At 48.2% G+C, this 26,862-nt stretch overlaps 1 protein-coding gene across 4 annotated transcripts in view; it reads left to right on the top strand.

Moving 5' to 3' along the window:
* Positions 1–20,423, top strand: part of ARHGAP10 (Rho GTPase activating protein 10) — a 322,216-nt gene extending 301,793 nt beyond the window's left edge. For 2 of the 4 annotated variants that reach the window (XM_061191611.1, XM_061191609.1), the window contains one exon: positions 20,181–20,423. In XM_061191611.1, the coding sequence (XP_061047594.1) occupies positions 20,181–20,269 (89 nt within the window). In that variant the 3' untranslated portion in view covers positions 20,270–20,423. Of the gene's footprint in view, positions 1–11,868; positions 12,022–13,120; positions 13,213–20,180 lie in introns of those variants that run through there. The other 2 variants (XM_061191608.1, XM_061191610.1) reach the window with 2 other exon arrangements.
* The last annotated feature ends 6,439 nt before the right edge of the window (positions 20,424–26,862 follow it).

The following is a 26,862-nucleotide window of genomic DNA, read 5'->3' as shown; positions in this document are numbered from 1 at the left end:
CAAACAGATAGAGGTTTCCAATAGACAGCTACTTGGCATTTGAGATTACTTGACTTGGTTCCATGATTGCTTTTCAGGGAGTTGATGAATTTTGTGGGGAGATAGCAAAGTACCCCTTAAACTGGCTTCGTGTCTATGACAACAAACCATGAGTGATTTGTCTGAAGTTCAGAAAAATAATCACCTTAAACAATTTTTAACAGGTTTTGGTGAAATTGGGTGCACGCTTAGAAATTATAAGGTAGCAGTCATAGGCAAACTTTGTCTTCACCTCTTCCCTTCGTCTCTCTTTCTTTCTTTTCTCTCTCTCCTCCACCCCTTCAGGGAGGGCTTCCTCAACCCCATTGCTCCTTGACTTTACTGCTCCCAACCCTGCCAGGGCAGTCAGTTCACCCTAGAAGTTGATGTCTTAAATTTTTATCTCTCTTATTATGATGATTGTTTCAAAAGAAAATAGGGAATTTATCTTTTAAAAGTTTTCTCTCTCTCTCTCTTTTTTTTGTGGGGGTGCATATCTGCTTTTTTGCTGACTTGACTAAGATGAGCACATATGGCTTTTGTAAAAAGGGGAGAAAAGTTATGCATATTTAAAAAGAGATCAGGAGATGGTGGTATGTAACCCCCAAAAGTGAATTGTCCATCATAGGCATTTCCAGCATCTTTATTGGCTAGTTAGGACATCATATCCTAATAAGGGGAGCACCTTTTCTTCTCTGCTTACCTGTAGGTGGACCCTGGTTACAGAAAGTGGTGGGTTCCATTGACCAGCGTCTCTAGTAGAGCTGGTGCCTTCCTGTGGTGCTGGGTGCTGTGAGGAGTGGATTGGAAGCCAGTCTCCCATACCTAAGTGAGCGGCAAAGTCCCTGGTGGGTTCAGAAAGATGGAGGTCTAAGATAGCTCGCAGGGAAGTACAGGGCGGATGAGCAGGAGTAGACCGCCTTGCTGTGAGCCCCACCGCCTTGCTGTGAGCCCCGCAGCCTTGTGACTTCTGCCCAGAGGTTAGCCCCATCTGGACCTGTTGGGGGCTGGGGACTTAGAGGGGGCAGAAGCTTCTGGATCAGCAGTGGCTGGTGGTGAGAGGCTGCAGAGAAGGCTTGATGCGGTAGATCCTCTCTTGCATTTCTCAGAATCAAAGACTGTGGAGCATTAACTCTCGGGGGCCACAGACTTTGTTGTAGCTGCTTTATAACTATTTCATGTTGATCCTCACATCAGACCCAGTGAGGTAGAAGTATGTTCATTTTTAAAGATAGAGAAATGGAGGCACAAAGAAGATCAGAAATTTGCCCCAAGCCACATGACTGGTAAGGGGCAGAGAAGGGTTATGACCCTGATCTGTCTGCCCTCGTGATCTGTGGTTCCCTTGGACTTGTTTTACTGTCGGTATGGAAAGTCTGGTGGCATATGGGAACGTTGTTCAATTGTAGTTTTCCCCCAATTCTGAGACCCAGTGAGCTAACAGTGCCTGTCAGCTGGCCGCTGCCCTTGTTTTGAAGAGGGAGCGCTGACCCTGTGTTAAGACACGTTGCTGTGGTTTATAGTTATCTATGGGGAATAAACCCTTGAATCTGAATTGCGGCACATTCACCATCCAACACCTTTGGCTGAGATTTGTGGAGGAGGGCATCCTCCCCTGCAGCAGAGCTGGGAGACTTGGAAATTTGATATTTTGCAACAGAGCAACATCCGTAATCTTTTTATGAGTAACGTGATATCTGGTAAAGCTCTTGAAGCTAATCTCGGGGCCCACGTGCTTGGCCATCGACCATCAGTCTATTCACACTCATTGGGGTGGTGGTGGTGGATGGATAACTTTTGTCCTGTATATCTTCTTGAATCTTCTCTCCAACTCAGTATAGAAATTATGCCATCCCGACTGACCACCTAGCATCCTCACAACCTTCCATACATGTCCCTTGTGTCTTGCTAGGGTATTTTTGGTATTTGTATTGTGTACTTGGCACTTGCATGTGGCCTAATTCACCTCTTCCTTTGCTGTGCTCTAATTACAGGTTCTGAAATTCAGAGATTTTATTTTCAAGCCAAGTAGTTGGTCATTCATCTAACTTTAACGCCCCGTAATGAAAAGTTGACTTTCCAAATTAAAGACACTTGTCTGAATTTTTGTAGTAGCTGCTCTACTGCTTAAGATTCAAACAAAGAAAAAAAAATTGTCTTCTCATTAGTCTTGTTTTGTTTTTGCTTTTCTTTTTTGTTTCATTGGTTTTTGCTATTGTAATGTATCATTTGCTGTGCATGGATTGGTTGGCTGGGTCTCAACATTGAAATGCAGGCAGGGGCCTCGTGAGCTTTCTGTGAGTTGGAAGACCGTGGTGTAGACTGATAAAGCACTGATTTTAGAGTCAAACAAGCCTGGCTTTGCATTCTTTTCCTGCCACTTAAAACCTTGGAGGCCTTACATAAATTACTTCAGCAAACCAAGGCTTAGCAAGATTATCTGCAAAGGGGGAGTGACAGCACCCACCCCTCTGGATTGTTGTGAGGTTTCAAGGTACCACATGTAATAAAACCCAGTCACGGCTCGCCTGGGAGCCCTAGGCGGCCACCTGCTTGCATTTTCCTTTCTTCCGAGAACTTAATTTAATATTCTTAGTTGAACTTGACCCGACTTCCTGGTTCATCAGTTATGTAATCTCCCCACTAAATGGCTTAGGGAAAATAGGCTCTCTAGTCCTGGAGAAGCCTTTAGTGTTGACCTGAAGTTGCATTGTTTCTAGCATTTACAGTAGTTATACCAGGAGAACCCGGGGCTCCTGTCCTCTCCTCGCTGTGTAGAAACCTCCTCTGTAGAAGCTTCGGAGACTAGGGCCCTTGGGTAGCTCATGACCAAGGCATAGGGTTCCCACTGGGACCCAGCCAGCTCTCTAAACCGTTCTGAGCAGTATGGGAAGCTCACCCATCACGACAGGTAACCCGTAAAACAGCTTGGTAAGTAACCAGAGGATTTTCTTAGAGTAGTGCTGTACCCCTTTTGAGCTGTGCTTGGGAGCCCCTGTTTTATATGTTCCACCCTCACGTTGGCTGGTGGCTGTCTTCCACACGCAAATTGAGCTTGTGGAAATATTCCCATCAGTTGCCCTGCAGGACCAATGCTGAGACCTCTCTACAGCCCCGTAATTCTCTGAAACGCAGCTGCAGCTCCTTTTCTGTTCGGCTAGCAAGCTAAAGTTCAAGCCTTGTCCCTGATTCCACAGTGATCATCCAGAAGGAAGAGAAATGCAATTCAAGGAACACTTTGAGTGAAAGATCAGTCAGAGGTGTAACTCTCAGTTCTTTCATAGCAAACCCCAAGAAAATGATCAGCCTGGGAGTGAACTTCGTAAGATATGGGCTGACTAGGTAGTGGTGTCCTTTCTTGTCAAGGAGGGAAACCCCCCAGCAGACCCAGCATCCTGGGCGGTGAGGACTGAGTGTTCAGTGTGGTTATATCCAACCTCAAAAGGTTCTGTCTTATCTGTGTTCGAGAGATTTCCTTCCGTGCCTTTCCTCCTCTCCCTGCCCACCTCCCTCCTTTTTCTCAAGGGGGACCAAGTTCTTGCTTTTACGTGCTGGCTTGATCTGTTGGCTGTCTGCCTCCTGCGTGGGAGATGATCTTGAGCAATTAGTCAGGAGAGCTGCTGCTGCAGGAAAGCCCTGGGTGCTTGCAGATCGGCTTTTGGCACACACAGGAGTCTCCACGCCACAAAGCCAGTGAAGATGGAGGAAAGCGAGTGGGCTTCTCGAGCCCAGGGGAGTTTACCATCATTATCTTCACCTCTTCCAACTCTCCACTATGAAATGGATTCGCATCTGGTCCATCTCATCCAGGGGTGAGCAAACTGTGACCCACCACTGCCTGTTTTTTTTTAATAAATAAAGTTTTATTGGAACACAGCCACCCAGTCATTTACATTGTGTCTGTGACTGCTTTCGTGCTGCTATGATGGCAGGGTTAAGTAGTTGCAAGACCTACAGCCTGCAGACCCTGAAGTATTTATCGTCTGGCCTTTTGCAGAAAAAGTTTGCTGACCTCGATCTAATCTATAAACAAAACTGATCTTTTTGGAAAAGCCCACACTCCTTAAAAACCAGTTTCAACAGTTGTGGTTAATTGCCATGTTTTAGATGGGCGGTCCAAGTGATTTTTAAACGTAACCCTTAGGAATCTTTTCATGTCATTGAACTAACCAAAAGTTTTCCATATGGCTTTTGGATGCCTTCAAGTGTGTGATCATAATTTCAAAAGGCTTTTTAGTGCTTCAGTGATTGAAAAATTTATTTGGGGTTATTCTTTTTACAACCTGTTGTTAAAAAAAAATTTCTTTTATTTTGAAATAGTTTTAGATTTACAGAAAATTTACAAAGATAGTATAGAGAGTTCCCATAGACCCTTCACCCGGCTTCTACTACTAACATCTTACACCGAACCATGGTACTTTGGTTAAAACCAGGGAATTCACATTGGTATGATACTATTACATACAGACTTTATTTCTGTTTCACTAATTGTTTCACTCATGTCCTTTTGTTCCAGGATTCAGTCCTGGATCATATGCAGTCATACTGCACTTAGCAACTTTTTTCCCCCAATGGTGACATTTACTTAATATTTATAGTTTTTTCCCTTTGACAGAGTTCGTTGTCTTTTGGTAAAGAAAATGATTCATTGGTGAAGATGTAAGCCTGGAAAGCAGAGGCGATATACCTAATGCTCATAAGAAGGGCTTCACCTGTTGAGTGCTCACTGTTCTCCAGTCACTGCTGGGTGCTTTATACCTGTCATCTTATTTACATCTTACTGCCACCCAGCCTGTTAACACTTACTTTCATTTTAGCTAAGGAAACTGAGACCAGGAAGATTGTTACTCTCCCAAGTTTCAGTCGTGGCTGACCCCCAGCCAAGGCTGATAATGCCAGCTCTGCCCCAGCCTCTGAGAGTGAGAAGTGTCCTCCCCTCTCTCCCCCTTCCCCTCCTGCCTCCTTTTCTTTTTTAAACAAAAAAAGGAACAAGCTGAGGGAGATTAGGAAACTGCACATGGGCACACAGCCAGGGCTGTCTTTGGAACCCAGGGTCTCTGTAGAGTGGAGGCGTTTCATGCAATTGTAATAGGTGTGATTACAATCCTTCAGTCGCCCTGCCTGTGAGCATCTGACTCAGTGGTCCTGCCCCCTGAGTACCTCTGCCTCTCATCTGCCTCCATTCAGCTCCTTGTGTTCCACTCCAGCCGCTCGCTCGGAGGGACTTGAGGCTGCGAGCTCCGTGCAGTCTTGTCCAAACGGGGCTTTGACCCGACATTGACCTTGAGTAAGTCACCGTCACCTTTCTGCTATCGGCTTCTCATGTGTCACGTGAAACGGTAGCATAGCCGAGAATGAGTGAATGAACACGTGCCAGTTGTGTCTGGCTCAGCACCGACTGTGCCAGGATGTAGGGAGGGCGGGATGATACTGACGATGGCGCCATCGGCTGGGGGCGGAAAGCCTCCCTGGATGCCCACGTGACAACTGCTCCCTCCTCTGTTCTCCTGCGGGACCCTGGCCACCTCTCTGTTATGTGGCGCTCGTCACGCTGCGTCATGATCATCAATTTGTCATTCTCTTCTCACCTGACTGGGTGCTCTTGGAAAACAGCTGTTATAGTTCCCTGGGTGTCCCCAGGGCAGGCATGGGGTCTGACAGGTAGTTCTCAGACCAAGAGTGATGAGCGAACAGGGTCCAGTTCGAACCCTCCTAATGATCAGTGATGTCCTCCCGGCCCAGTGCTGTGGATTATGGCCACTTGTCACAGGTGCATGCTTCTCCCCACTGCTGTGCCCCTCACTGTGCTCACTTGGAACCAACAGCGTGCTGGCTGGGGAATTCCCCCTCTCTGGCACTTAAAGAAGAACGGTGGCATTTATTTGAACAGAGATTTCCCATAATATACAGATCGACAATATTTCCTTCTGTCTTTATTAACATTTTCAAACACTTTTGCCCAGGACAGCTGTTCTAGACTTATGCTGTACGTTGTTTCCCAGCCTGGAATGAAAGATCATTTCACTAATGTGTTAGCTTCTGCTCGGAGACCTCGCAAATGAGGTTTTAAAATCTTTCCTTCCGGTGCAAACTTCTGATTTGCTGCCGACATCATAAAAGCCATCGTCAAATATCTTGGTATTTGGGGGATTTAATCATTTCAGAGAAGCAGTCATTTCTTTTCTTGATATGTATCCTCCCTCGAATGCTAAATTATGCTCTGTGCTCGCAGATCCTGGAATCGGGCGCTTGTATTGCCAGCACTGCCCAGAGCCTGACCTGCCTATGCTTTGCAAGAAATGTTTGTTAGAGGCAGACGTTCTCCGGTGACTGGTGCAGCTGTTGTCGAATTTTAACAGTTAAGGCCCTAGGTCCCCTCCCCCATTTCTGAAATGTTTGTGCTTTTCTGCTGCCAAAAAGTGTTTTTAATATGCATGGCGCGTGGAGTCTGGTGTTGGAGACGATCGGGTCACAGTTTGAATCCCAAGCAGCATATACCTCTGATTTGTTACATTTTCAGAAAAATGAACTCTGTAAAGTGTACACATACACAGAAACGGTCATAATTTCATGTTATTGAGGGTTTATTCCTCCCCATCGTGAAAGCTACACGGTCTTTCCCTGATGTGCAGACCTGTTTTGCCAAGGCAAGAGTGCTGATTCTTGTTACTGGAGAGAATTCGCTCATCACCTTCACAAATGTGTGTTCCACTCCCCAGCCCCTCCACCTGCCCCGCCCCCAGGCAGGAGACTTCCCATTGCCTTAGGAATACCAGGTAGCCTTCCAATGTCAGAAAGTTTTCGAGGATGAGTTTCTGAGTTAGCAGGAGGAAATCTCTGTGTTTTTAGTGAAACCCTCTTGTTTCCATTTCTTCCTTTTCTTTGAGAAGGAAACATTTCTCCTCAAAGGGACGTTGGCTCTTTTGCCCCGAAGACAGAGAGGAGTCATGATGCTTTCAGTTTAGTGTGTGAAATTGGGAAGAGAGCAGAGAAACATATTCATATTTCTCTGTAATTTATTTCTGTTTTGGTAAATGTGGTTTCTGAGCTTTTCAGGAAGAGTAGACTTCTGCCTGCATTTTTGCAAACCACAGCTTGGCTTTCAGGAAACATGGCACTTTAGGTGCTTTTTTATAATTGCTCAGCAGCTCATTATTCAATAAAACTGGTGGTTTGTGATCATGCCATTCTTGCTCATCAAAAATCCATAGTTAAAGGGGCAGGAGGAAGAAGGAATTAAATAAGTTTTTTTTTTTTTAAATGCTTAAATTTGGGAAGTGGTAGGAGAGAACACTTGAAATATTCCATTGTGTTCTAGCAGGTAATGGGCCTTTTAATTCTTAGATCACCTACCAGTTTTGATCTTTAACCCAAAGACTTTCTTAGCCAGGGTTCTCCTCTGAACCACAGAATACAAAAAATGACCTGAGTATTTTCTCAGTGCTCCCAAGGATGCTGTCGAGAACTGTGACATCTGAAATTTGACTCTGCTTTGCAGGGTCCCGCATTGGCCTGCCATGATTCCAAGGATGCTGGCAGAAGACATTGGGCTCCTGGTCAGAGTCAAAGGACTGTACTAATCACAGCCATAGCAGTCCTCAGAGTATTAATCCAAGTCCCAGTTTCCACAGGGTGATGCCCCATGGCCCAGATAACACCTGCCTGTGGAGTGTTAGCAAGAGAGAAACCCAGAGCTCAGGAAAACCAGATCTTTTATGACGGACGGTAAAGCCTGCTCTTCGCTCCAGGGGAAGACACGACTTTATCTCCCAAGGCTCTGTGCTTCTAAACACATCCTTGAAAAGATAATCCAGCCTTTGCTCACTAGAAGTGCAGAAACACCGGAGACCCGTATTGAATTGTCTCCCAACACATGGGTAGCTAGAACAGTTCTAGACATGCAGGAGAGGTGTTAATTCATTATGTACATGGATGCCTTAGGGCGCCTTCTCTCGGGAGGCCCAGGCTGAGAAAAACTGCTAGATCTCTCCGAGGGCCCAGGCTGAGAAAAACTGCTAGACCTTTGCTCTGGGCTGCCGTTTCCCGAATGCCTAGGGTTCCTCTAAAATGTTTTAAGTCAAAGAAGAGAAAGACAATGTCAGAAATTCTCCTTTAAAAGGAATACTTTACTGCTTTTTGAGAAAATTATAAGTATTATCTTTTAAAGAATTAGATAGTTAAAAAATATTTTTTGATCCTTATTACCAAAAAACAAAATAAAAGCCAAATTCTGGAAAGTAGGAGATGGTTTATATAAAGAAACTCATGTTTACAATTTCTTGCCTTCCAAAAAAAAAAAATGTTGGCAGGTTGCTTTTGGAGACACCTGTGAAACATCGTCTGGCCTCTGCTGGCTGAGGCGAGAATTCAGGTCTTAGGTCTTGAGTATATTTAACCGCTTCCTGCCTCATCCCCACTCCTTCCCAGCGAAGAAGCCCATGGAAAGTTTCTTGTATCCTCATGGCTACTTGGCTCCGTTTCCCGAACTTTGTTTTGCTGGGCAGGTCTCCTCTTTCACAGGACTTAGTTCTCCACGTGACTTATGATACCTCCTCCCCATAGTAGAGGCGAATATGAATAGTCCAGTCTGCAAAGTTCATGCCCACAGAGAAGTCCCGAGCGGAGGCTTTCTGACATACTGTGGGGAAACCCAGGGACTCAAATACAGAAATTTAGGTCTAAGTGGGAAGCCTGAAAAGGCTCTCTTGGTGAACCAGTGAGTGTGGGATCACATAGCACATCTGTGTGTTGACAGAAAACAGAAAAATCACAGAGAACAAACCAAGAAGCAAAAAAGGCTCATGTTGCGAGCTTGACTCTGGACAAGGATGGGTGACTCTGAGTTCCTGTTTTGGGAAAGGGTGGAGAAAGCCACGCTAAGGATAGGCCCTTACCTTCTGCACCTGCTATTCCAACAATTCTTTCACTTGCCAGAAGGAGTATTTTCCCTTTACAAAAAAACAAAACAAAACATTTCTTTTTAAAAGAAAGATGTGAGGATGAAGTAGATAATAGCTGTAAAATTTATGACCTTTACTTTTAAAGAGCCTTATAAATACACACACCGTTACCTTATCTTCATCCCGTAGCTGTCCTCCCTCTCAGCAGATAGATGGCCATCGTTTCATCACTTGACTATTTATGACCAGGAAGAGTTGGTTCGGGTGGGGTAACACACTTCATCCTCCGTCGCCACCCGCACCCACAAGCGCCTTGAGTAATTGCTGGGAGATAAAATGGCAGTTGTTTGGCTAACTGTGGTCTTAAATTCTCTGTCAGAGCTTCACTCACCCCATCCTCTCCCTTCCTGATGAGTAAGAACCCATTAAAGTTTCATTTTCTGCTGAAGAATGGAGTGACTTTTGCTGTTGGTGATACAGATCACCTTGAGATTTATAGGTTTCTTTGCTTGGTATGAAGTAGGTTTTATGACTTCCAAATGAATGGCTGGATAGGGGGATTGTAAATAAGTTGTTCAGAGAATAATGTTTTTAAAATGTTCCTCCTTCCCCCCCTTTTCTGATCAGAGTAAAGGCAACCTTCTGTGTACTAAATATCTATCAAGTCAGTAATGCAATATTTCATGGGCCTGGTGTATACTCTTCAGTTGTAGTGTTAGCACATGTGAACTGGCTTCTCAGATGTGGCTTGAAGGCTTCCTGTGCCAAGCCCTCTGCCCGGCTTTGTGAGTCTACACAAAGAGTTACCCGCCTGCTCTCAACCCAGAGGCGAGAGAAATGTCTGAAACCAACACAGAACAGCTCATGCTGATGGGCCCTCCCATTTATTGGTGTGACGGGCCTTCAGAGAAGGTCTGTGACTTAGAGAGCCCAGAGGAGAAGAACTGGGGGAGGCAGCTGGAGCTGAGCCGGGGGGAGGGGACAGACTGGAGCCAGCAGAGGAGCGGAAGAGCTTGAGGGGGGGAGGAGGGGAAGTCATGGGAGCAGAGCTGTGGGCTAAGAAGCCAGGCTGCCAGGGCAGGTGGGGGAGCACACCTGTTCCTGGGGAGGCACACGGGGTGGCCTGGGTCTTACCCAGGTGGCTGAATGTGGCTGATGGAACTGGCCGAATGGGAGGCCTGGGGCCAGGGGCTTGGCTAGGAGACCTCCGCCGTGACGCCGGCATCAGCAGTGAGAATGGGAGCGTCTCCTGTTCACGACAAGAGCGCAGAGAAAGGAACACAGCCTGGGAGCTTTTTGCAGTAAAAATGGACAGGACGTGGTGTTAGTTCTGCTTTAGAAGAAGAATCAAAGATAATGCTCAAAATATGGAAGGACACGGAAGCTGCTCGTAGAAACTGGTTTTAGCCAAAGAGGGTGAATTGGAGGTGAGGGGCATCTGGGTATAGCAGCATTGAATACACATGTGTTGAAAATGTACTTGAGTAAAACGAGCAGCTTTCAGCCCTGTGCTTTTAAAGCAAGCTTCGTAGACCATAGTCACAAGCCTCCAGTTTTGAGATCATTGAAGAAGAATTTATTCAGATCAACACGTATTTATTGAACCCTCCACGTTTAGAGGCCCCTCCATGAGTCTGTTTACTGACCTTTTTACATTAACTTATTTTCAAAATTGGCAACTATTAGGGAATGTTAAGGTCACCAAAGATTTACTGTTCATTGGTTTCTCCCTTAAATGCTAGTCTTTGGTCCACTCTAGAGGAATCTTGATTCCCAGTGGCATTCTGTTCTGAGTTGCCACATGTATATGACCAGATGAAAGAGCTTTATTTATTTATTTATTTATTTATTTTTTATTGGAGTGTAGTTGCTTTACAATATTGTGTTAGTTTATACTGTACAGCAAAGTGAATCAGCTATATGTATACGTATATCCCCTCTTGTTTGGATTTCCTTCTCATTTAGGTCACCACAGAGCATTGAGTTGAGTTCCCTGTGCTATACAGTAGGTTCTCATTAGTTAGCTATTTTATGCATAGTGTCAATGGTGTATATATGTCATTCCCAGTCTCCCAATTCATCCCATCCCCGCTTGGTATCCATACCTTTCTTCTCTATGTCTGTGTCTCTATTTCTGCTTTGTAAGTAAGATAGTCTATACCAATTTTTTCAGATTCCACATATATGCCTTAATATACGATATTTGTTTTTCTCTTTCTTACTTCACTCTGTATGACAGTCTCTAGGTCCATCCACGTCTCTACAAATGACCCAATTTCGTTCCTTTTTATGGCTGCGTAATATTCCATTGTATATATGTACCACATCTTTATCCATTCCTCTGTTGATGGACATTTATGTTGCTTCCATGTTCTGGCTGTTGTAAATAGTGCTGCAGTGAACATTGGGGTGCATGTGTCTTTTTGAATTATGGTTTTCTCTGGGTATATGCCCAGTAGTGGGATTGCTGGGTCATATGGTAGTTCTATTTTTAGTTTTCTAAGGAATCTCCATACTGTTCTCCGTAATGGCTGTACCAATTTAGACATTAAAAGGCCACTGTTGAATATTTAGAGCTATAGGTCATGGGCTTGACTGTAGATTCTTTTGACTTTCCTTATAAGCAGAAAACATGAATATCTCAAAAGTCCAAGCAACTAGTTTTGGCCATTGGATTCTGGTGTTGTAATTAGTGCACCAGTATGGCGCTAGGTTGGACAAGACTAGATCTTCTCCACAAACCTGAAGAAGTACAGTGAGGCATCTCTAGTTTTGGGGTGTGGCTCTTGGGGCTACAGACCTGGGAGGAGGTGGAGAGGACTCTGTCCCTTTCAGTCATCAGGAGAGAGAAAGGAACTATCATCCTGGCCATTGAGGAATGGGGTGTCATGTATTTGGTGTTCCGTGGCCCTTATACTATTAATCCTGTTCTTCAAACTTCCACGCTTAGCCCAAGCCAGGCCCGATCATCCACGGTCCAGTGGCTTAACCCTCAGGCACCAACCACACCGAGCTGCAACACAGAGGTTACACCTCCTTCACCCAAGCTGGCGTCTTTCCCCCTCTTTCTTCCTGCCACCGTAGCGGACAAGGCACCTGAAAGGTACGTGGTTTGGAGCGTGATGTAGAATGTGAGGGCGGCACACAGAGGGGCCTGATCAACCTGAACACGTTCTTGTGCTCCCCACGTGCAAAAAGCTGCCGGTCTCCTGGACTTCGTGGACAACATTTACAACCTTGCCTTAGACTTAAAGGTTCAAGAACAAGTACGTTCTTGGAGATTGGCCTTACGTGAGACCTGCTTGAACCTACTCTTTTTGGTGCTGGTTGTGTATTTATGAAACCACGTATTTTGGAAGAACTTTTTATACATGAATAGAAAGCGCATGGTTTGTTTTAAAGGAAGGTAAACGGGGCACTGGGAACCGTAATTAACACAGCTCTTCAATGGGCCAGTGGTGCAGAGGCCAGAGGTGCTGACCTTTAGCACAGCCCTTCCTCCGGGACAGCAGGCTGAGACTCTTCTCCCCATCAGTGGCTTCCCCTCCTCCGGGGAGGTGGGATGCTTCCTTCTGCCTCGGTGTGCATCTGGCTGACAGCCTGGTCTCCATCCTTACCCACTGTGTTCTTTTCCCACAAGAACACACAGGATGTTTTGACAAGTGTTGAGAAGCCGAGCTTGATGTCCCTTTTGGGGGCGAGACCCAGCTGAGAGCAGTGAGCCCCTTCCAGGGTGGCGTGAAAGCAGAGCGTCACTGTAGACAGATGGGTGTCCGAGGGGCATGGCTGGAGCCACTTAGTGTCCGTGTGCCTGTGCCCTTCGCTGCCTCGCCTTCGGTCTCAAGACACCGGTGCTTTTCCTTAATAGATAAACCAAAATGCTTCAGAAACAAACGTGCCCTGTGGTTCTAATAACGCTGAATGAGAGGGAAGGGCATCCCACTGAGCGGAGAGGAGAAGTAGGTGAAGAGGTTCAGGGAAAGCTTCTCAGAGAGGCTCCCTAAAGAAAGACTGGGGTTTGAAACCTGTCATTTACTTGACAGTCAAGTGCTGGGGTTTGCCTGATGTTCCCTTTCCCGCTAATTTCCTTTTTGGAAGGAGCTGCCGCGCTGGTGACATAGAAATGAGATTTGGGCAGTGCGGGCGGGGGAAAGGTGAGGTTTCTCATGTTTCACTTGGTGCCTTGCCTGTTCCCTCTTCAGCGTCATCAATCGGAAGGCCCGGGCAGTGTACCCGTGTGAAGCAGAACACAGCTCGGAATTGTCTTTTGAAATAGGAGCGATTTTTGAGGATGGTAAGTGTTAGTGGGAGCTTTGTGGGAGGCTGTCTTCTGCCGGCCCAGAGGGTCTACAGCCCAGAGCAGACAGGCGGTCCCTGGCTGTGAGGTTGTCAGGAGCAGAAGTCTGTCTGTCCCTTGATGCTTTGGCTGGGCGAGAGCCTGCCCACGTGGCTCCCAGGAACCGAACGCCAGGGGGCTGTGGGTGCCCACTTCCGCTTTAATCTTGGTTATTCTCCAACTCTTGTAACTCTTGAGGGTCTTCATTCGGGATATCTTTTCTCCTGATGTAGAGAAGCTGGTGCTACTTGGAGTTAAGAAATGTTTGTGATTTGCATCCTCTGTTTTCCTCCCCCGGCGTCCCCACCCTAGCCTCCTAAATGCTTCAGGTTCACCAGCTCTGAGCTACAGACACGTGCTTTGTCGACCAATTTTGGTTTATCGTTCCCTTACCATTCTTATGCTTTACATGAGTTTTGCTTGTTTGAATAGTGCATGAATCTCTAGATACGGGTATTGACTTTGCATACTGAAACCAGGGTATAGATTTTTGTTTGCATGTTTAATAGTCACACATAAGCATTGAGGAGCTATGCCCGGCTTCAGATTTCACAAATTCCTCCCATGGTTCAGTGTACATCTCTTCCCTCCCCCTTGATTTCTTCCTTCCCAGTCCTCCTCATTATGAAATTCATTGGTTGCTATGGAAACAGTGATGTTGTGTGGGGGCAGAGCTGCCCAAAAGGGTTCTGGAGAGGCAGCGAGAACCTTTGATGCTTGGAATGGAATGGTTGATTAGCCAGAATGTTTGGAATATATGGAGTATATCAACACAACGCCTGGTGCTATATTGTCAGTAATGCGGCATGTGCTGATGATTGTTTTTTAGAAAGCAAGTTGCCTCATTTAGAGTAGATTTCTATATCTGTGTGCTACGCACTCTGGAGAGCCAGAGACTCCTGATAGTGTCAGAAAACAAACAACAACAAAAAACCCCATGTATGACAAAATTATACTTCGTGGAGAAATTTTGCTCTTGGAGTAGAAGCAAGATCAGTCCTCTGTCACCATAACATACATGCATGCAGTTTTGCCAGGAGAGTCAGTTAGCTGCCCTCCTCCAGGCCTGTCATATATGGGCACCCATATGGCAGAAGGGAAAGCGGAGAGCACTGAAACCCACCATTTAGGAAATGAGGATGAATTGTGACGCTGTGTGGTTGATTAGATTTGTTCGGGGCCTCGGAACACAGTACTGTTCATGTGATACTTACCTTGGTGGAAGGTGTATCTATTAGAATGCCTTTGGCTGCAAGTAACAGATAGAACTGGTTAAAGCAGTCATGAAAGCAGATTCGCTCACGCAGTAAGAAGTCTGCACGTGGGGAGCTCCAGGGGCTGGTTAATCACATTCTCAAAGATGTCACCCAAGACTGCAGTGTTTCCATCTCTGCTTATGGACAGGGGCCTCTGGCTGGTTCCCCAGCGCGGGTGGGATGGCTGTCCCAGTTCCAGGTCTCATGGCCACACTCAACCCTAGCAGAAGGGGGTTGCCTCATCCTTGTGTTCTTTTTTTAAGCATGAGAAAACTTTTTCAGAACATCCTTCCTAGGTGACCTGCTCTCACGTCTCAATAGCAAGAATGAGGTCATGTGCTCCCCTTAAACTCATTGCCAGCCAGGACTTCAGATCAATCAGCACCACACTGGGTCCAGGGGCTTCTCCTCTGGGCATGCGGACATGGGAACGGGGGTCAGGACCCCAACCAAATCCGGTCTGCCAACTTGGATATTGGGAAAGGCTGATAGATGTCTGACGCGGGACACTGAAGTTCTGCACTTTTAAAGTCCCTTGGTGACTTGCAGGAGACCTCCTAAGAAAAATAGTGTGTGTGTGTGTGTGTGTCTCTATCTCTGTATATACTCATATCCATGTATACACATACAGGGATACACACACACATATGTCAGTGTGTTTCGGGAACAGGAGAGTGATTGATAGCAGGTAGCTATCAACTCTGCACTTATTTTGCCTGAGGTCAGTTGGCTTTTCCACTTTCTCTGTGACCCTGGACAAGTTCCTTAAGTTCTCTCTGCATCAGCTTCTCCATCCTAATCCACAAGGATGTCCACACGTGTAGTGATGTGTCAGGGCAGCATTTTGGGCCACGTGTGCAGCACAGGCATTGTGGAGGATGTTGCCGACCTTGGAGCCTCGCTTGGCGCTCCGTGCACCTGGCTTCGTTTTGAGCCAAGGCACATACCGCTCAGTTTCCGGGCTCTGTGGCACTGGTGTCCTCAGGTCCTCCCCCAGGCCAGCTGCTCTAGAGACGCTTGTTGATGTGTTGACACCTTCCCCATACAGGAGCATGTGCACGTCTCGTTTGATGTGAGCTCCTTGCCTTGCAGCCCCTGCATCCCACTCCTGTTCTTCTGTTGCCAAAGATACGCACGGGGACCACGATCGGAACCCACATCCCCAAACTTACTGTTTCTTAGGGTGGTTCTTAAAGGTCACAGAAAATGGAAGACCCTTAAGCAGGATTTATTCTTTTCTGTGTGTTTGCACCTTCATCTTCTGTGCATAGTTGATCTCTTAGCAGAGACTTGATAACTAGTTAGCAGTGTTTGCTCAGAGCACGTCTAGTGATGCCTCTCCTTGAACGGCTGCGGCTCTTCCCTTCCGATGACGGACGCAGGCCGGGCCGGAGCAGCAGCTCCCCTGGCCTCAGCTCCCATCGCTCCAGGCGGCCACTGTTTATAACTCAGCCACAGGAGTGTCGCTGGGAACATGTCCTTCCTGCAGACAAGGGATACTTAGCATCGCTGAAATGCCTAAGACGTTTTTTCTGTGTTCATTTGTCCATTTGGAGTCTTCCAGCTACCATAAATGCGCTTGCTCTTGCCTTGCCAGCCGCTCTTGTCCCTCATGCAGGCAGCAAAGGAAATTGGCTTACGCCATTCAGTGGCCTTTGGAGAAGACAAAATCCAGGTCAAAGTGGCCCCTGGGCTGCATTGTCAGTAGTCACGCGGTTGCGAACATATACAACAGTAGGAAATCCTGACCCAGAGTGTGGAAGGGAAAGGGATCTTTAGTAATCACCTCGCCCCATAACTGTTCCTTGCTCTTCGCTCTTACCATGTGGGCCTGGACTTGAGTTTAAATTCTAAGCTGAAGATTCATTTCTATAGTAGACGCACTAATGCTTAGCCGTTGTTCTGGGGCAGCGCCTCCCATGTCCTCCAGGGGGCGCCATGTGTAAGGTCTCAGGGCAGCTGATGTGCGTGTGACAACCAGAGGCCAGTGCCCTTTTCTGTGGGCCTGGGGAACCTCAGAAATACGTTACCTCGGCGACCAGTCACTTCTGCTCTCTTTCCCGATAGGTAGCCCTGCAGCTGCCGGAGCCACCAGTGCAAGCAGGGAGTGGTCTCCCTCCCCAGGGCTGCCCGGCATTAGGATTTCCAAGGTCTGGCTCTCTCTGGGCAGGGAGGCTGGCTGCCTTGTTTGCCACACTTTGTTCATTTCTACCCTGGAGACAGGATCTGTCCATTGTTTGGGGAGCAGGTGTGGCCCAGATTCATCTTTAAAAGCTGCTAGTGATTCATTTTAAAGTCCTCAGATATATAAAGAGCAATCCTGGGAAGACAGCTTGCCATTATCTTAGAAAGTTGACCCTCTTATAGACCCCACAACCTAACAGTTGTGTTCTTATATATATCCCTAACATGAGGGAATCTTAGAAACTCATTTTAAGTAAAAAAATTAAGTGCAAGAAGACTCTATAGGGTGTGATTCTGGTTCAGCTCACAAATATACAAAATAAGTAGTATATTATTAGGGATATAAACATATGTGATGAACCTGTGTTTGAACCATCGCTGGGGTAAGATGGTGAAAAACACAGCATTGAAGCTGCCAATCCCCTTGGAGCAGGGGGGAGGGTGTGAGGGGGGAGGGCAGGACACAGGAATGAGCCCAGGACGGAGGCGTCCATGTCGGCTGCAGTTCTTGAGTTGAGTGTGGGTTCCTGCTATTTGTTTTATAATGATGATTTAGATATTTGTCATTCATTTTGTTAGCATTATGCTAAAAAATACCCCAAGCTGAGACCAGATTCTGTTCTGGAGAAAGCTTCTCACAAAGTATTCTTGTCCCTAGCTCAGTGTCCCTGTTATGGGATGGTAAATCAGGAGGAAATGGATAAACCACCATGAGATACCACCTTACAACCTATTAGGATGGTCGTTATCAAAAATATGGAAAATAACGATTGTTGGTGAGGATGTGAAGAAATTGGTACCCCTGTGCATGGCTGGTGGGAATGTAAAATGGTGCAGCTGCTGTGGAAAATAGTAGGGCAGGTCCTCAAAAATTAATCAGAGAATTACCATGTCGTCCAGTAATTCCTCTTCTGGATATATAGCCCAAAGAGTTGAAAACAGAGACTCAAACATATTTGTACACCCATGTGCATAGCTGGCATTATTCACAATAGCCAAAAGGTAGAAATAGCCCAAATGTCCACTGACAGACGAATGGATAAACAAAATGTGGTCTATACATATAATAGTGTATTCAGCCATAAAAGGGATGAAATTCTGACACAGGCTGCAACATGGATGAACCTTGAAGACATTATGCTAAGTGAGATAACCCAGTCACCAAAGGACAAATATTGTATGATTCCACTGATATGAAATATCTGTAGTAGGCATGCTCATGAAGACAGAAAGTAGAATAAAGGTTACCAGGAGCTTCGGGAGGGGGAATGGGGAGTTAGTGTTTAATGGGGACAGAATTTCAGTTTGGGAAGATGAAGAAGTTCTGGAAATGGATAGTGGTGATGGATATACAGCATTTTGAATGTACTTAATGCCACTGAACTGTACACTTAAAAATGGGTACAGTGGTTACATATCTACATATATATGTTACATACATTTTACCACAAGTAGAAAAGATCATGCTAGCAGGGAGCAATGGTGTAACTGTCATCACATACTCATCAGGTTCTTAAGGATGTGAGCCTCGCCCGGGGCCACACAGCTCGTGAGTGGCAGGACAGGGTCTATGGCGTAGGCGGTAGCTGGCACGCAGTTAGTGCTCCCCAGTGTGTGCCAAGTGAGTGCTGTACTGTTTGCCGTGTGTCACGGGAGTCTTCAGTGAGCAGCCTCTTGGTGTGGGGCGTGGAGCTACCGACCTGCCCTGTCCCCACAGGAGATTGTGGCCAGGTGGCAGCCCAGCATGCAGGAACGAGCGGGAATGGCCCTCATTCCTCCCCCATGGTCACTGCCTCCCTGAGTGTTTGAGGAAAGGATCTACTCGGCCCCCAGACCCCCACCCCGCGTTGCACGACCCCTGGGTGCCTCTCCCATAGAATCCAGTCCCTTTCCCCAACGGGGGCTGTGCTCCGATGGCATTGCCAGTGTGGGATTAAGTGAGAGCCCTTAAACACCCTGCTCTGAGGAACGATGTTGGGGTAGAAGTCAGGGTGCGAAGAAAGGGGTGCCACCAGGTCACCTGGAGGGCGCATCTCTGGTTCATTTGTTTATTCATCCTTTCAGCAAATCATCCTGGTCAAGCACTGTGCTGGGGAACGCAGGTCGTCTTATGTTAGAGCCTAGACTAGGAGGGAGGGTCCAGTATGTGTGTGTGTGTGTGTGTGTCTGTCTGTCTCACACACACACACCCCCCCCCCAACTCACAGGGAATGAGTAGGGGGCACATATGGCGGCTCTGACCTGGTCTGGAGCATTGGGAGTGGTCTCGGAGGGAGGGGATACCTCAGCTGGTATCTGAAGGGCAAGGAGGGTCGTCCAGGCATAAATGGGGAGGAAAGCAGAGGACCAGCCATGCAGAGGTCAGACTGTGGGTTGCTACACAGGAGTGGGTTATGAACCCCGTTTGCTGAGTTGCCATCAGCATTGAAAAATAATAGAAAAGAGTGCATCACACTTAGTGAGGAAGTACTGTTCCGTGAAGCATTTGTGTATTGGGCGCGTGGACATGTGTGCTGGGTTTCAGCTGCACAGTCAGCCGTCTTCTGATGGGTTGCGGTCACGGCTGCCTTGCTCGGCCAGCTCCCGACTTGGTGTGCTGATCCAGCCCACACCTCCCCTTTCTTCTACATGCTCGGCTGCCATGTCTGCTCCTGGCCGTGGCCGAGGCCTGAGTCGGGGCCTGCCCACAGCTGGGGGTTACTGGATGCTTCTAAACCCTGGTGATGAATGTTTGGACCCTGCGCCCTTTGCTGTCCAGCCTGCGGTCACTTTCCTGTGTGTCCATCATGGCTCTTTGTGGAACGTGGAGTGTGCCCAGCTGTGGAAGGTCTCGCCCTGCCCTCAGGAGTTCCCCGTCCAGGTGGCAGTCAGACAGGGGCCCAGATGATGCCGGTGAGGCCTGGCAAGTGCCGAGAATGACTGAGGAAGACTCCCCAGAGGACAGGGTATCTGGGGTCTCTGAGGAAGAATTCCCTGGTGAAGAAGTGGGGAAAGGCATGTCAGCAGCCGCGCTGCAGGTATAGAGGCCTAGAGGCTCAGCCGGGGCCTTCTCTGGATGATTCACTGTGGGTGACCCGCATGATGTGCTTGTGGCCGAGTGACGGGTGGCTCGGGAGGTGGCAGGGCCAGGCGCCCGTGCAAGCTTGGGTTTGTTCCTACAGACAGTGGATGTTATGCAGGGCAGTGCTGTGTCCAGCTGTGTGTTCTGGAAAGTTCATTGAGCTCCTTTGTGCACTGTGGATTGGGAAGAGCCTGACCGGAAGCTGGGGGACCAGTTAGGAGGCTGTGGCGTGAAGACAGGTGAAGGCTGGGGTGGCCAGGGGGGCACCTATAAATAACTCTTGTGCAGATTTGTAACCAGACATCCCAGGAATGGCCCCCGTTTCGGTGTTGGTTGAGCCTTTAAGACCCACAGCGGTGCGGTGAGTTCCCAGGCGGAAAGTACCCGGGAGCGTTTTGGTAAAAAGGATTTCTCTTCCTTTTCAGTGCAAACCTCAAGAGAACCTGGCTGGCTGGAAGGGACTTTGAATGGCAAGAGGGGCCTGATTCCACAGAATTACGTCAAGCTGCTGTAGCCACTGGCCCGTGAGGGCCCCGCTGCAGACCCTGGCCCCCGAGGACCTGCCTGTGGGGTGTGAGCACCGTCTTCCCCCCGGGTGAACCCACGGCCACCTGGACACACGGCAATGACAGATCACAGACTGGCACTCCGGGGTGGGGGGGGTGGAATACTGCTAGACGTGGGGGGAGAGGGGACGCACGGCACAGACCTGCATAGGGCTGTGCGGATATGTGCAGCGGGAGAAGGATGTCCAGGTTAACAGAATGGACTTTGCATTTTCAAGCCTTGGGACTCGTGAGTTTTAATTTTCCCGTCTACAGAGCGAGAGGAAGGGCAGCCTTCTGCCGGCCCGCCTGCCCCACTGGCGGCCACACCACCGGACACCCACCCCGCGCACCTGAAAGGGAACTGCGTTTGCAGGATGTGCCCTTAACTCTGGTGTTGTGGAGGGGCTGCTGCGGGCGGGCGGTGCATTGGTCTAAACTCAGAGGGCAGCGGACAGAGGCTCCTTGCCGTATGGACAGCTGCCCTGGGGACCCCACGCTCACTGGACTTAGGGCACCGGCGGACTCACAACAGGCTTTTTCCTCCATGCTGCTCACCTGTGTGCTGTTTCCCCAACCATCACCTTTCAACCCCGAGCTCTCTGTACATGAAATAAAATATAATTTACTATTGGATCTGTGTCCTCACGTGGGGAAGAGACTGTGGAATTCACTCACTCTGTAACATTTCACGATCTGGCAGCCGGTGGACGGACATGCACTGTCCCCTGGTGTTGGCACGTGTGCGCTCACCTGCAGGATGGCTTACCCAGGAGCCTTGCTGCTTCGGAGCGGGGCGTGTTTCTGGGGGCAGCGGTCTTCTCTGACAGGTGAGATCCTGGCGGGCCCCCTCCAGCTGCCTCAGCTGGCCTCTCCCCCGTGTCCTGCGGGAACCCGGGCCAGGATGGGGCTGGGGCACTGCCCCCCAGGGCTTTGTGCGTGAGGACCGACCTCCCGATGACCTTCAGTGTACAGCCCTGTCCCCACCCCACACTCCCTATGTTTTCCAGGCCTTGGCGCTCACGTCTCCATCTGGATTTAAGCCGGGCTGCAGGGCGGCGGGTCAGGCATTCGGACCGTTCCTGGAGGAACCTCAGCCACGCCCCTGCAATGGATGCTTTGTTGTTTGTCCTCTCAGCCTCCGACTCCCAGGCACAGGCTAAACCAACCTCTCCAGGAAGGGGGAACTTCTCTGTCCCCTGACCTGGAGTCCCTGGGATGTGGAGCTCATTTCTAGGGGCCTCAGGATTGTGAAGCCAGCCCTGCTCCAGGGTCCGCTCTGGGGGCCCAGCATGTCTGTCTTCCCCACGGGAGGCTCCTCGGCCTGTCACAGTTCTCCCCTAAGATGGTCACAGGAAGGATGTGTCTGTCACCTCTTCCCCAGGTGAGATGATTCCAGAGCGCTGGTTATCAGTTTGGAACTCGCCTCCCCTGGACCATGTAAGGTGTCAAGTTTGGGGTCAGGTGTGTAGAGGGGAACAGGCCCGTTGAAAAGTATCCATGTTCTGCCTAAAAGTAGGGACAATCTCAGTGCAGCATAATTTAAAATACTGGATTGCAGGCCCAGTGGAGGGTTTTGGGGCTGCTGAAGAGCCCAGGGCCCCATGACAATGGCCGGCCTGACCAGGGGGTGGGGATGGCATCGTCCCCCGTGTCCCCCGTGTTTCTGAGTTATCACTTCCTGCCCCTGCCCGCTGCTTAGGGATGTAGAAGAAAAACTTGGCCTGGGGCAAACTCTCCCATTTCCGTGGGAAAATACGAACTCATGGGCAGTTACAGTGAGTGGGCTCAGGTTAGCACTGGGAGTGATTTCCTGGCCGTGTTCTTAATTGGTGTATATCCATGGGGCAGTAAAAGTATGACCCACCACACTGGGGCTTGATTTCTTTGCTCGCTTGAGGAAGACTTCGCTCATTCACCGTGAGGTGCACCCAACCTGCTTTTGCCACCAAACTGTTGTTAACTCCCAAAGTGCGTTTATCACCACTTCCTTGGTCAAGGAAATTGCTATGAGGTCTGGCTACCTGTGTGGTTTGGGGCAAATTAAGTTGACTCTGTGATTCTGTTCCTGCTTTCTAAAAAAGGAAACGGTACTCAGAGGTTGTGGGTTGAAGTGACTGAATGCCAGTAGCATGCCCAGCACATAGTACATGCTCAGTTAGCACAGCTAGTCCCCATACTGTTACTGCTGTGAGTGTCACTTGCCTCTTTGTTGTCGGGGCATCTGTGTTCTGTAGGATGACAGTGTGGCAATGGTGAAGCCTCAGGACAGCGCTGGCTGCAAGGGCTCCCCCAGCCCCAGCCCTGCCATCCCCTCCTGTGGTGGTTTCAGGAAGAACGGGGTCACGCCAGAGGGAAGCCAGGGGTGTCTTCCTCTGCAAGTAGGACCAGTGTGGCCACGTTGGCCACAGCCCCCAGCTGGGGAGCCTCCCTCTGGGCCTGGCCCAGAGTATACTTACTAACGGGATCAGGAAGTGTTCTCTTAACTGGCAGATCATCTTCATTTCCCCAGAGGAGAAATGGGGGGATGGGGTGGTAGGTTTTTCTGTGTTTTTGCTGCATGGGTGCGGCCAATCCCCTGAGCATCTGTTGAAGGCTGGCTGAGCAATGGCCCTGCCTCCCTCACGGCTCAGGCCCCGCAGCCCCGCCTCGTTCAGCACCAGCCGCTTAGACCAGGTTTCGGCCTGTGTTCATTCAGAGGCACGATGGGGGCGTGGGGTTTGGGCAAAAGAGGGCGCTCAGATTTTGTTTCTTACTTGCGGTGGGGCTTGCATTTGATGGTGTCACCCCAAGGCTGGCCCTGGTGGTCTCTGTGCCTGGAAGGGAGATGCCAGGTGAGATCAGAGCCAAGTGGCCTGGGGGGGGCTGTAACCCCCCATTCTTTGTAGTAGTAGAAACGTCTGTAGTTGGGAGTATGGGTGGGGAAAGCAATGGATTGTCTGTACCGGTGGTGGGCATTCAACTCATTCTTTCTTTCCAGGGACTGACTGAGCCAGGGGAAATTATCTCATTTTAATGGAGGCTCTCGAGCAGAGAGCTTTGTTTAGATTCAGTAAGCTAGCCTTGGTCTTTCTGCTCTACCATCTTGCCACTGGGGGCCGGTAGGGGACAATGGCTATGAGTTGAATTGTGCACCACCTTCCAAAATTCATATGTTGAAGTCCTAACTTCAGTACTTCAGAATGTGACCTCATTTGGCAGTAGGATCATGGCAGATGTAATTAGTTCAGATGAGGTCAGTAGGGTTGGGCTCTAATCCAATATGATTGGTGGCCTTATGAAAACGGGAAATTTGGACACGGAAACAAGCCCAGAGGGAAGGCAGTGTGAAGACACACAGGGAGAAAATGGCCACGTACAAGCCAAGGAGAGAAGCCAGATACAGATGCTTTCCTCATGGCCCTTGGAAAGAAACAAGCCTGATGACCTCTTGATCTCAGACTTCTAGCCTCCCAAACTGGGAGAAAAGACATTTCTGTTGATTTTAAGTGCCTCCCCCCCCCACCCCGCCCTGCCCCAGTTTGTAGTACCTTGTTACAACATTTCTAGGAAACAAATACAGTGGCTGAAGTATGTGTTTTGAGTTAAAAAACAACGTATTTTGAAATTCTATTTTCACTGTTTTATACCTTGGTGACGTTGGACGAGTTCACTTCACCCCTTTATGCATCAGTTTTCTTCTGTGAAATGGAGAGAGTGGTACCAACTTCACTGGGAGGTTGGGACAAATGATGATGTTAAGTGCCTCAAGGGTACCTGGCAAGAAATACGGTTTAGTAACCGGGCAAGATGGGAGAGGGTAGCCGCAGGGTACCATGTTGGGGGGTGGGGTTAGTCTCTGCCCCCCTTTTCATGTCCTAGCTATGCCTGCTTCCCTCCAGCGTACCTTCTCCATGGCCATGCCTTGCTCTTTCCCTCTGCCCTATATTGTTCACCCTTTCTCTGCCTTCCCAAGGGCACACGCTGCCTCCTTCATCTTGACCTTGTCTCCGTTCCCCATTTGCTTTCGTGCTGGGCCCCTTCTCACTGGTTCTCCCCTTAAGACTCTCACAGCCAGGTTTGGTGACTCCTTCCTCAGCCAGAGTTCTGCGTGACTTTTTGAATCTTCCTGAGCTACCCGACTTTCTTTCCTCCCTCCTCTGGGAGGGATGTTATTCCAGGAGAGTGTCCTCAAACAGCTTTCCGGCTCCTAGCTCTGCAAATGTCTTCTCTGATGCTTGTCAGCACTCTTTTTCCTTGACTGGCCTGGGTGGTACCTTATTGCTCCCCTATTTGGGTAACCCGGCACATTCTCCTAATGCTTTAATGTCTGGCTAAAAGTATCTCAACCTGCTGGGTGGAGTAGCTTGGAGAATTCTTTCCTATCAGAATATCAACTTGACTGGAAAGTAGACTTTTGATTTTTGCCCAAAAAGAGACCGCATTTTGGATAGGCAGTAAGTGCACGGGATTCCTTTAGGCTGCTCGGTACCATGCGTCAGTGTCTGAATTTTTCCTTCCTTGGAGGGTTTAGCAGCTGCAGGTGGAGCGGCTCAGAGAGTGGGCGGAACACGATCCGACTCAGCTCAAGCCAGTTTTCACAAGAACCATGGCCTTCTCTGGACCAGGCTGGACCAGGGCATGAAGATCCAAAGAAATGGCTTTTTCAGACTATGGAAAACTTGGAAGTCACTGTCTTGGCAACATAAATTCTATGAAAAAAAAATACCTAAATTGTGCGTGGTACATTGGTTGAATGATCCCAAATTTCACCTCTCTCTCGATCCATGCCCTTGTGTGGAGCCTTGCCATGCCAACTCTGGGCTTGACCTTGTAACTTGCTTTGGCCAAAGGGACGGAAACAAACTTGATACCATCAGAAGCTTGAAAAGTGCTAACCCTTTCTACTGTCTTAGAGCCTTGCTTCTACCATGAAAATATGTCCAGGCTAGCCTGCTGGAAGAGGAGAGGCCACATGGAGCAAAATCATCTCAGACCAGTTGGCTGCATGACCAGCCCAACCCAGCCAAGCCTGGCCCAGATCAGTAGAACTCCCCCTGCTAGCTAACTCATGAGAATAATAAATGATGGTTGATTTAAACCACTCGGTGATGGGGTGGTTTGCAGCTAACTACCTGCTACCCTGCCCCATCTTTCAATTTGCTTTGGATCCAGGCTTGGTCTATGCTGAACGTTAAGATCATATCTTAATCTTCTCTTATCCAATGTTGTTTGGGAAGCCACTGTTTTATTTCCAAGAAAACTGCTGCACCAGCAATTGCATGACTTGGAATTAAAGTGCGAGAGATACATGTAATCAAGTCATTTTAGTCTGGATACATTTGCAGTTTATCCAAAAGTATGTTGGAGCTGACTTTAACATAAAGGAACATTGTTTTCTTTCTGCTTGAGGGACATTCGTCATACAGAAGCAAACAAACCCCTAATTATATATGCATCATTATGCATAATTTTTACTGCTTTGGCATACAGTGGCTGGCTGGCTCAGTGGCAGAGACTTAGTAGCTAATGATTCCTAAATGTGCAGCTGGATCCTTTGGGCCCGAGAGCACTTTTAGTCTTAGAAATGCAGTCACACTTGACCCAAGAACGAGCCTGCTCTATTCAGAAAGGGCACCTACTTTAGCCAAGGGTGCTCAACCCTGGGGCCTCCACCCTGCCCCCCACCGCTGGCCACAGCAGAGTCACAGCCCACGATGACTTTTGTTTAAATTTAGGGGCTCTCTGCGACAAACTGTGCTCCCTAATAGGTCAGATTGCATAAATTTTAAGATATAAAATTACCTTCATTTTCAATTAAGCCTTTACAAATTTGTGCACAAAAGTTTTTTAAATAGTTTTTTTCCCTGTTTTGTGTTTCACGGCTATGTTGTGTTCCAGAAATATATCAATTGTGTTAAAGCAAAGTTGTGGTTAACTCTCAAATAGTCTTCTAGTTCGACCAATCACCAGTTAAATGACACATTAACAATGTACCTGAATTTCTCTTGTGGGAAATACATGTTTTGTAGTTTTAAGATGAACTCATAATTGCTTACTGCTTTTTTGTGGTTCGTATTAATGAGTGACATCAAGGGGAGCAGCCTGTAAGGAATGTGAGGAGCATCACGGCTGGTGGGAATGGAGTCTCTTGATAGTCCAAGAGGACCTGGGGTGAGAGCAAGACTCCACTGTGTGGAGGAAGACCAGGGAATGTGACGGGGCATCTGGTCTACTCAGGTGAGTCTCGAAGTCTGTAAAATGAACAAGCTTCCGTGTGGTTGCGAAGATAAATGAGGCAATGTACCTATAGCATTTAGTGGCCACATCAGTAGTAGTTGTTATAAAATTGTTATGGGGTATTTCAGTGACCCAAATATTAGCAGTAAGAAACAGGACATCTAACCAGTCCCAAAAGAGGATAATTAATATGTGGATTACACAGGGCTTTCTAACATGGGGGAAAAAATGGTGACTCCATCTTGGATGTAGGCAGAAGGGCATATAATCCAGGTTTAAAAGGGCACAAAATCCACGTGTTCCTACAGACGTTCAAATGAACCGTTTCCAAAACAACAAGTGA

This window comes from Eubalaena glacialis, chromosome 5 (genome assembly GCF_028564815.1).
Source record: "Eubalaena glacialis isolate mEubGla1 chromosome 5, mEubGla1.1.hap2.+ XY, whole genome shotgun sequence".
Taxonomy (NCBI): Eukaryota; Metazoa; Chordata; class Mammalia; order Artiodactyla; family Balaenidae; genus Eubalaena; species Eubalaena glacialis.
This window is presented reverse-complemented; position numbering and strand designations above follow the sequence as displayed.